Source organism: Zosterops lateralis (assembly GCF_965231275.1).
Source record: "Zosterops lateralis genome assembly, chromosome: 5".
Classification (NCBI taxonomy): Eukaryota; Metazoa; Chordata; class Aves; order Passeriformes; family Zosteropidae; genus Zosterops; species Zosterops lateralis.
Genome location: NC_139766.1, coordinates 15,395,500 through 15,406,606, shown reverse-complemented (window position 1 = coordinate 15,406,606; position 11,107 = coordinate 15,395,500). Strand labels below are relative to the sequence as shown.

The 11,107-nt window shown below is 42.6% G+C and overlaps 1 protein-coding gene across 1 annotated transcript in view; it reads left to right on the top strand.

The window, feature by feature from the left end:
* The first annotated feature begins 1,033 nt into the window (after positions 1-1,033).
* FBXL5 (F-box and leucine rich repeat protein 5) overlaps positions 1,034-11,107 on the top strand; it is a 34,554-nt gene continuing 24,480 nt past the window's right edge. Inside the window, exon 1 of the mRNA XM_083861637.1 lies at positions 1,034-1,172. Within this exon, the coding sequence (XP_083717763.1) occupies positions 1,047-1,172 (126 nt within the window). The 5' untranslated portion in view covers positions 1,034-1,046. The remainder of the gene's footprint in view (positions 1,173-11,107) is intronic.

The following is an 11,107-nucleotide window of genomic DNA, read 5'->3' as shown; positions in this document are numbered from 1 at the left end:
GAACATTGCGATGCTGGTCGACAGTTCCACTACAGTACTTGTTGGCTGACAGTTACAGCTTTGGTAAAACCGATGAGCAATCTCAGTTTGGCCAAGTGTTCCTGTTTACTTGGAAATGTTGCATAAGCAGATCAGTAGGACAGGCAGGTGTTTCTAGTCCATTTGCCTTAGATGTTAAACAAACACACTTTACTTGTTTGGCACAAATGCTACAAAAGGTTGGGTGCAGAGTCCCTGCTGCAGCATATGCAAATAGCTGTCCTAGGAGCTTTCTTGATGAGGTCACACTGCAAATCCTGTGTCCAGTTCTGTGCCCCTCAATTCAGGAAGGACACTGAGGGGCTGGAGCAGGTCCAGAGAAGGGCAAACTGAGCACAAAGTCCTTTGAGGAGCAGCTGAGGGAGCTGGGGGGGTTTAGCCTGCAGGAGACTCAAGGGAGACCTTACTGCTCTCTGCAAACACCTGAGAGGAGGCTGCAGCCGGGTGGGGTGGGTCGTTTCTCTCAGGCAAACAGCAATATGACAAGAAGACAGTCTTATAAACTGCTCCAGGGAAGGCATAGGTTGAACAAGAGGACGAATTCCTTCAGAGGAAGGGTGATTAGACATGGGAATGCGCTGCCCAGGGAAGTGGCGACGTCACCACGTGGCCCTGGAGGCATTTAAGGAAAGAGTGGACGTGGCACTCAGTGCCAAGGTCTAGTAGATAAGGTGTTCGGTCAGAGGCTGAACTCCATGACCTCAGAGGTCCTTCCCAAACTCACTGATTCTGTAAATGTTTTCTACATCCACAAGTTGCTACCTTGGCGTTGCCAAGGCATCGGATCTGGAGTCGTGCAGTACTGCACTTCTCCTGAACGGCCCTAAGGCCGTGTTTCCGAGCGGGATCCCGTCCCACAGCGGGAATTCCCCGTCAGGAGCCGCCGGGCCCAGGGGGCCCCACCGCCGCCGCCGCCGCCGCCGCTCCCCGCGGGAAGGGGCGGGCCCGGCCGCGCACGCGCGGGGCGGCGGGCGCGGTCACGCGGGGCGGGCGCAGGCGCGGTGCGGATGCTCGCGCCGCCGGGAGCGGCGCGGCTCCATGGGGAGAACATGGCTCCCTTCCCCGAGGAGGTGGACGTGTTCTCCGCCCCGCACTGGCGCATGAAGCAGCTCGTGGGGCTCTACTGCGACAAGGTAGCGGGCCGGGAGGGGCCCCCGCGCCGCTGCCCCGGGGCGGGAGGGAGGGTTTGGGGAGCGCGCAGCTGTCAGCGCCCCTGCCCCGCCAGTAACTTCTGCCCCGCGCTGCCGCGGGGCTCCTGAGCCCCTCCCGGGCTGCCGGTGCCGCTCCCCGGCCGCGCGGGGCTGGGGCCCCTGTCCCCGCTGTCCGGCTGGGCCGGCCGGGGGAGCCGCGTCCCGCTCCGCCCGGCGCGGAGGGCGGCGGTGGCGCGCAGGGAGCGCGCAGAGCCCCCGCGGGCCTGTGCTCCCTGCGCGGGCAGCGCCCCGGGCGTGTTTGTCACTCGGCCGGGCCGGGCAGGGCGCGCTGCCCGCTCGCTCTGCCAGGGACCGTGCTTGTGCCCTGTGCACCGCGGTCAGCTGGTGAGTGGCACAGAGGTACCCCTAGGCATGTTCTTTTATTTTAAATACATGTAATTTTGCCCGTGGACAAAAGTAATTTTTATTCTTGCATCAGGGTAGTTAAGTAATCAAGGCTGGTGTGTCACCTGAAAGGCAAACTTCCCTGCAGCAGCTTTGAGTGTTGTGGGAGGGTTTTGGGCAAATACTTCACAGGCAGCACTCCTACTGCAAGAAGTTGTGTGTCTCCCATCTCCGGGCATAGACGGCTGTTTGCAGAACCAGATTGGCTACAGGCATTTATAAAGGAAGGGTGAAGTTACATGAGAGGCTGTTATAATAGCTCACTGCTCCCAGCAGCATGGGGGAGTTCATGCTTCCTTCCCGATTTCCACATGCCACCTTGCACTGCTCTGGGATTCACGAGATCCTTTCGTGTGCCTCTTCCATTTGCTAATAGGTTAAAGAAAACCTAGAGCTGTTTTTTGCAGGATTTGCTAACTGGACAAGCTGAGCGCAGGGTCTGGCAGGACAAGAAGGGGAAACCTTGTGTAGTTTCTTTCACTTTGCCTTCTACTCGACAGTACATTTGCAGTCGGTGTAATCTGTAGCAGCAGAAAAATTTGTAATATTCTAACAGAGTGGATTTCCTTTGGATGGAAACAAACACCCCCAATGACTCCTGGTAGCCTTTTCAGCATATTGTTTATAGCAGCTGAGCAGGTTTCATTTAAACCTCCAGATTTTAGAGTCGTTTGGGTTTTGTTCCTAGAGAGATATTTTTGTTATTTTTATTGAGCCTCCCACAAAGTTTTGACCAAATTTACCATGCGATAAAACTTCCTGGGGAGCAATTACAAGTTTTCCTAAGTATTGCAAAATTTGATTAAAACTATTCAGTTTGTAATGTTCATGACCTTTCAGTTTCCAACAGTTTTTATACGGGAATTTGCTTGCTCCCTTTTTGCTTTGAATAAGTGCAAGCATGAAGGAATGGCGCTTTTTTCCAAAAGTGTTCAATTTTAAATCCTTTAACCCTGTTTCAGAACTTGGAGTCTATGCCTTGCCTGTGACTTTTATAATGCCAGCTTTGCTCCAGAAAAGCTTCCAGATTGTTTTTGGATTTCCTTCCTGATTGAGATGCTGCAATTAGAGAAGTCTGTAGTTCTGCTTATATGGCAATTGTAATTTCCAAAGCCATGCTCTTTATGAGTTTAGTTTGACCTTGAGGATTCTTTAATTTTGTGAATTATATTTTACCTGTGTTCATCGTGTTCCCTGTACACTGTAATATAATTGCTGCTCGTGTCTAAATTTAGTAAATTCCGCCAAATGTTAGTAAGAGTGAAATGGGCTCATCCATGCAAATGTTAGTAAGGGTGAAATGGGCTCATCCATGCTTTGCTTCTCAGGACAGCAGTTACGATGTTTCTGATGGATTAAGTACATCCGCACTCAAATAATCCTTTAGGACAGAGATACACAGTTTATTTTGTTCTTCCGGGACTTCATGTGAGACAGAGCAGTAAATTGGACATTCAGGCTGTTTGGTGCTTTAGGAAAGTTATCCTACTTTTTTAGCTGTTGCTAGCAAAGACCTCACTGTACCTTTGCTGCATTCTTAAATTGCATTTTTATCTGTGTTGTGTACACTGCCCTGGACTTGGATAATAAAATTAATTAGAATTATGTTTAATAAGGAAATCCACACTGTGATCAAAACTGTCTCCTGTTCTGATGATAAGAAAATTCATTAAGTGTTGTGAGGATGTCCCCCCTGTAGGTAGTGGAGTGCTACAGCAGACAGTCTTTATAACTGAAATGCTTGTCCTAATGCCTGACGTCATCTTTGCTACAAATAGAGCAGATTCTGTTTTCCCATCTCTAGTGAACTGTTCTTCGCTTTCAGAAAGATGTTGTGCCGATTTGCAGTTGTAGCTGTGTCCTCCATCTTAGTTATGTGTTCTGTGGCTCAAGCAAACGGATTCATTCTACTTCATCGCATGGGTCACGCCTGCTGTACCTCAGTGTACTTGTTGCTTTTGTCAGAACCAAGCTGCCATTCTCTAACAGTTTAAGCGATCTGACTGCTGCTGTTATGACTGCCTGCCTCTCTGGCTCCCATCAGTGCTTGAGGTGACTCACAAAGGCTCCAGACTGGCAGAAACATTTATTTTTTTTTCTGAAGCAGGGTAGGTTTTCTGTTGATATAGTGCTGCCAGCAAGCACCGGTCAAATCGGTACTGAAGCCAGTGGGAGGCAGAGAGTGGGACTGTGACAGCCAGCAACTGGATTGACTTAAGCTACTGTGAAACCTCAGCCTAATTATGTCTGTGTTTTCCTGAAATCTTGTGCAGAACGGGACAATGCTGGTGTCGAGTAGAGCAGATTTGTTGTTCTGCAGTTCTTTTTTTAACAGCGACATACTTGCTTTGTGCTTCTCTAATCCCGTGCTTCTCTTCTCTGAGGACTGATGCTCAAATTGCTTTTAACTTTTTGTCATTAGACTCCTGTTGGGTATGGAGCAGTATGCACTGGTCCAAGTCAGCTGCTGATGTTCAGTGAGGCAGTTTCTGTTGTTGCATTATGGTCTTGTGTTTTCTGCACTCGAGAATGTGCCACTTGTGTAATACCAGCTTTCCTAGCTGTATCTGAAAGTATCTTATCTGTCACAAATGAAATAACACAGATTTCAGCTGATAATGAAAATCCCATTTTGGTTTGGCTGGAAACTGGTGGCTTGGGCTTGAGAGCACTGTTTGCAAATGAGCTACTCTGCGATTTCTCGCAGGCTCAGTTACTGCGCTGTAAGGCAGAACAGTACCAAAAACCTTAGAGAAGTCATGATTTTATATTACGTGTATCATTGTCCTTTTAAGTAGTTTGATTATCTTATCAAAAAGAAGCTAGATTCTTATTTCTCAACAAATCTGTGCTGGCCAGTTGTTACTTCTTATAGCTTCAAGGTTGGGACTACTCAAGTAGCAGACTCTGGTCTGTGTACAGACTGTGATAAAATTTTGGCTAGGCCTTCCCCAGAAACAAGACACCTGGTCTTCCAGTATGGGATTTGAAACTTCCTACTTGCTTGTGGAATTACTGCAGCCAAAGCACATTTTCTAATCTTTGTGTTAGAGAATTCCTAAACGCAGCAAGTTTAGGGTGCTTTAGGAACACGACAAATGGTTGCACTCTTAAATGCTGTAATGAAGATATCAGTGTTTGATTGCTTGTTCTCATGTCTTTCTGTCTGCCTCTCAAAACTAGTGTGAGACTTCATACTGTGACTGAGTGGATGTAATAACTGGCTGCTGCTGGAAGGGTTAATTGCTGATGATATCTTTTGGCCCCTTGATGAGCAGCTAGTTCATCTGGGGAACTGAAGCGAAAGGTGATTCAGTAAAACTGGCTCAGTAAGAGGTCAAACAAGCTCCAGAACCAGGTTGTCAGTGTGGGAGGGAACAGGATGAGCCGTGGCAGGAGGGAACAGCTGCCTTAATAGCTCAGCTTTATTGTGAAACCTTTGGGTGTTTGAACAAAAACATCTAAGGTCCTTTTGTTTGCCTGACTTCAGTCGCCTGTGATCTCATCTTTCTACAAAAGACTTCTGCAGTTATTTCTCATGGTTCAGTAATTGCTTTGGCTAGTTCTTCCTGGAAATTTGGATCAATTTTGTCATATTCTGGTGACTTGACTGCATTGAACTTACATAAATATTTAACTAGTGTTTTTCTTTTCTAGTCTACACTTCTGACTCTGCTAAAAATTAATTGCCATAAATATTTTTCCTAATTAATTTTTTCATGCAGACTTGAAGCAAAGAAGACATTAGTTTTTTCTATTGTCATCTGCCTTTCCTGTTAAATAGCTGACTTAAAGTATCTCTTCTCTTATAATCTGTGTTCTCTGTTCTCCTTATTTAAAGTCTAAATGCTGTTCTGTTCAATTTACCTGCACTTACCTTTGGCTTCTGCTGAAGAAAATGAATTGTTTTCATGTGTTAAATTTGTGATTTTTTTTATGTTGTCTGTAGTATGATGAACCGTTTAGGAGTGAAAAATACTCTGAATGAAATTGTTTTGGCATTGTAAAGCATTGGACAGGGCATTACATGACCACATTAAGATCATGCTTCTTGTGGCAGCCAGGGGGACTGAAATCTGAAAAACTGAACCAATTATTAGCTTAAAACTTAGTGTTTCAAAGCGAGATGTTTTTCCCGTGATGCTCTTGAGAAGAGAAAATGCCTGTTCCAATAAGACAAGTGTATCTGTGTTTTGAATAAGAAAATGTTGGTAAAGCTTTCGTTCTGCTTTTGAAATCCCTTTTCAATATTTCAGTACATTGCCATTCGTTTTCCAGTGTTGCTTTAAATAAATATGAATTTAGAAATTCATAGATTTTGGTTATTCCTACTTAATTTCTGTAGCATTGAACATCTACCTTCCCCTATGTTTAGGGCTATAGAGCTACTTGAGATGTTCAGTCCTGGTTAGCAAACTACGCTGTCATTGCAGGCAAAAGATGGAAGGAAATCCCTTTGTTGGTAGAAGGAAATTAAATCTGCTTGTTAACATCCAGAGATAGCTGAGCAGTATGTTGTCTATGTCTGTTTCATCAGGGGCAGTACCAGTTACCTTTCTGTCTTACCTTCAGAATGCTGAATAGTTCAGTAACTTTTTGCCATACCTTCTGGGAAATGGCAGCTATGAATTTTATTTTTTTTCTGAAGAACAATATTTTTAAAATTAATCTGAAAGTGACTATGTGTTTTGAATATCTGCATTTTAAAATAAATGTGTTTTGAGTGCCACAGGAGGTCTGAAATGAGGGACAACAGTGATAAAATAAGTTTGGGGTTTTCTTGAGGTTTTTCAGAGCTGCATAGCAATTTCAGTCTTTTCAGAACAATTCCAAGGACTTGTTGCTACTTGTTGCATCATTTCTTTAATTTTATCTATCAAAACACCTATTTTTTCTTACTTATCAGATGCTTTTATATATTTTTTGCCTGCTAGACATGGTAGCAGTTTTTCTCCCAAGTAATTGCTTGTTAGCTATTTTTGACCTTGCATTGTATGAAAAAAGTTTTCTGTTCACCTTTCACAAACTGCTCTGATCTTTCATCCTCTCTCCCAGTCTGCTCTGGAAAGCAGTTACAACCCACCTTTGTCCTTCTCTGCTTTAAGCAACAATTTATTATCTCACATTTTTTGTTACCAAAAAGAAAAATAAAGAAAGAAACCGATGCCTTCTAAAAATCCAGGCACTGTAATTATTCAGTGTTAGTACAGGTCTTTTGTGGCTATCCTAGAATACACTTTAACTGATTAAATAACTGCAAGTTATAATTCTTGAGACTTGGCTTTTTGCTTTTGCAGTTAGTGCTCAGGGTGGATTAAGCTGGAGTTGAGAATTTTTCCAGTGCACACCTTTGTGTTAGGAACTTGTAGTGAGACTGATGCAGAGGTGCATTTTCGCTGTGGTTCTGTTTTGTGAGTTACTGCAGTGGGAGATTTCACTCCTGGCACTTCAGGTACAACCTTGCAGAAGGCCAGAAGATCAGGTCTTAGTAGGAACCCGTGTCCTTGAGGGTATAAGACACAGATAGATGAATAACAGCATAGTTGCAAGTGTCCATCGTGCTTTCATTCAAGGCCCTCATATCTCATATATTTAGTAGCTTTTTAATTGGTTTTAAATTTTTTTATTCTTTTTGATTCTTCTCAACAGACGTAGTGATAGCCTTTGTTCTTCCAGCCTTGGTAGGCTTTTGCTTGTGGAAATCACATGGTGAAGGAGGCTTAGCTGATTTTATCAGTACATCTTGAGCTGTGCTTTCTACTATGAACCCCAGGGGGATCTGATGCTTGTAGCAATTGCATCACTGAAAATCTTGGTTGAGTTAGTCCCGTGTTGTTATTCATGTCTCATTGTGAAATGCTGTTCATGATTCAAAACCTGATCTATAGGTGTTCATTAAACTAAATTGGCTGTGGATGTAGTACAAGACAGTGATATGGAAGACACCAATACAAATGGAAATACAAGAGATTTTTTCACTGTTCCCTTATGCTTGGCATTTAGCAGCTTGATCTTAGCCTTTGAAAATTGAGTGAGGTTTTACCTTCCTTTTTGCCAGTGTTCTTTGAAAACAAAAAAAAATGTAATTTTTTGTGCCTGAATCTTGTATACTATCTGTTGGTTAGTTTTGATTTGTGGGCTTTTTTGTTTGTTTTGTTTTTTTGTTTGATTAGTTGGGTTTTTGAAAAGCTATTTCAAGGTTTTAGTGATGCTGTAAAACAGCTAGAAGATTACACAGAGGGTGAGGTTGCTTTGAGAAGACAACAACAGAAAGAAGGGTATTTGAAAGCTTTGGATTTCTTGTTGAGTCCACATTCTGTCCTTCCTGCTTAACTAATTGCTATTATTTTGGGTTGACTCATTGCCAAGAAAAGTGCCTAGGGTAGCCCAGGGGACTGATTTGTCTCCTGATTTTAGGCTTCATACACATAAACAAGTGGGAGTGTGAAGCAGTTGAGCTAATTCTCTTACTGTTCACCTCGTACACCTTTACATAAAGAGCAAGCCAAGAAGAGGTGACACTGAGGACAGTCATTCTCTTGGCTGGGCTACCTCAGCACCCGAGTTCTTCCTTGGGGACAGTGTCAGCTGGACTTCTCGGGGATTCCTAAGTAAGACATGGCTTGTTACTGGGTGTTACTGGTGCTCCAACCAGGTGAAAATGAACCCAGTAAAAGGCAGAGCTCCTCCCTGGATTAGTACAGCAGGTGGGTTCCTCTTGCAGCTGTGTGACTGCTAGCACATACTCCAGGGTAAATGTACAGTCAGAGGCAGGGCTGCTCCTTCCGTGTGTTTCCTCCTCCACAGCCACGCCCTCATTTCCAGCAGATTAAGTATAACATGAAAGCACATGCTCTTGCTGTTGACACAGGCACACCTTGTTACGGTTTTTGTTCCTCCATTTTCTTATGCCTGAAATGGAGATAAATGCCTCTGCAGAGTCCAGGTTTGTCCTTTAAATTTTAGTGCTAGTGCATATGCGGAGTGCTAATACCTAAAAATGTAACAGTGAAAAGATACAGCTGACTAGTAATGCCTGCTCCTTTTTTACCCTGGTGCAATTCTATTCTAAAAATCAGTTGGTTTTTTTCATATAATTGTAGAATAGGATCATAGAATATTCTGGAAGGGATCCCTCAGGATCATCAAGTCCAATTCCTGGCCTTGTGCAAGAATCTCAACCCCAGGAGTCACACCATGTGCCTGACAGCATTGTCCAAAAGCTTCTTGAACTCTGTCAGGTTTGATGTTGTGACCACTTCCTTGTGGAGCCTGCTCCAGTTCCCAGCCACCTTGTGGGTGGAAAACTTTCCTGATATTTATCCAGATATCTTTTTTGTTTTGATCAGAACAGTCTACCAGCTCCATAATGAAAAACATTTAACTGTGTTTTGAATTCATTTTAAATCTGCTGAATTAACTAGTGGTAGAATTCTAATCTACATTGATTACCAGGAATATTATGTCTTTTATTTCATATCCTGTGGCTATCAGCTGATTGTATAAGTCTTAATGTAGTTATACATGGAAACAGAATATAGAGGAATGACCTGTCAAAAATGGAACTTGGTATGACACTTGAAAAAGAACAATTGATCAAGAAGACCAGGAAGAAAAAAATGTCTTCAGTTTTTTTTAGATTCCAGACAGAACTTTTAAGGTTAGTGGTTGTTCAGAATTCAGATGTTGATAGGGAAAACCTTCATTTGAAATTAGGCAGTTTATGAATTTGTGGCCACAATAAACTTCTTAACCTTGAGAAATTATTCCATTTTAAATTTGTGAAATCTGTAGGGAGAGTGGAAAAATAAATTTTTCTGCTCCTGTTCTCCTTCCTCATATTTTTGTTGTTTTCCAGCTTGTAGTTGGGAATAGAGATACTTGTAACTGGGAATGTTAGCATGAAGCATAGACTTCACTTACTGCTGTGTTAGTCTGATAAGAGCAGTATACTTTTTCTTTATTCCTCTTTGCTGCTTTCTCCTTGTTGATTCATAGTAAGCTTGGGAGGAAGAAGCAAATGTTTTTCACTCCTTAAATGTATTTTTGGCATAGTTAGTAGGAAAAAACTGTTTCAGTTTACTCACTGTAAACTAACGTTACTGGAAAATTAATTTCCTTCTTCTAAGAAGACGTTTTTCCATATTGGCACATGTATAAAACACTTCCAGAGACCAAGTTAAATACTGTGTCTTGTTTGGTGATTTAATTAGCAGTTTTGAGCTTCCTTATTTATTCACAACATTGTGGATAGAAATGTCTTTTTCTCTGTCTTCATCAGACAGAAAGTTTCATTTTTTCAATGAAAGCACTAAAGCCACGAGGGAGATGCAAGAGTTGAGTGTAGAGTTGTTTCAGTTGAGTGTCATGAACATGAAACACTGTCTAAAGAGCAATTGCTGTTAATATTGCCAGTGTTGGTATCTTGTTCTTAAAGCACAAAAATTAAACAGTGTGTTTCAGTAAGAAAGACATATATGTTGGCCACAAGTCTGTACATTCGTCTTGACCATGTTAATGGCTCTGTTATAGTCCAATAAGTTGGACACTCACCTAAAGCTGGTATGTACTTGTCTGAGCTGCAAAGGTTTTTCAGCTATGGCTATGCTTTAATTGCATCATTTATTTTCTTTAATAAAGGTTTAATAAGTAAAGTTAAAACCGAAATTAAAAGCTCCTGGCTACTTCTAGACAATGCCTGCATCAGCCATAAGTGTCTGAAGTGTTTCAAACAGACTTTGCAATACAAAGGACTGACTGTTGTTTGGATAGTTGCTCAGGCTGTTTGGATTGTGAATAATTCTTAAATTTCAGGAGCCACTAAAACAGTTGCTCTTGTGCTACTGCTTCTCAATTAGAGTTTGCATTCCAAACACAAAACCAGTTGTGCTGTAATGTACAGCTGTTTAAATGTAATGTCTTCAGAAGCCCAGAAAGTTCCCAAGTTTCTTGAACACTGGTGGCTGCGGTTTAGTGCGGTGTATTTTAAGCCTGTTCAGGGTTCTCACATGCACTGTGCTTTATATTTTTGATGTCAGCAGTATTCCGTAGTAGAGTCTGTTTCCTCCCCCTTGCATTCTCTGAATTTGGGAGCGTGTGGTTTTTCTTCTTGCATTACTGAACTCTTGCATGAGTTTCCCTTGTCAGAGTTGGTAAAAACTGGACCTTGGAATGGAGTAGCTGCTGTCTGTTAATAGTCTTGGTCCCTCATCATGAGACTTCATCAATCCTGGTAATGAAACTACAAGTCTGACCGAGTGACTTTGTTGCTAGGCTACCTGTCCTCTGAAACACCAGTTGTTCTCAGCTTTGGCTGACCTTTTTAATACAGTGATTTCTGATTCAAGTATAGTTACTAAACTTCAATATCCTCTCAATAGGTCCTGTTGGATATCTGCTGTAAGCCTCAGTAGCAGAGGTGAATATACAAGTGCTTCATGTTGCAGTGGCTTCTATAACAATACATTTCTAAT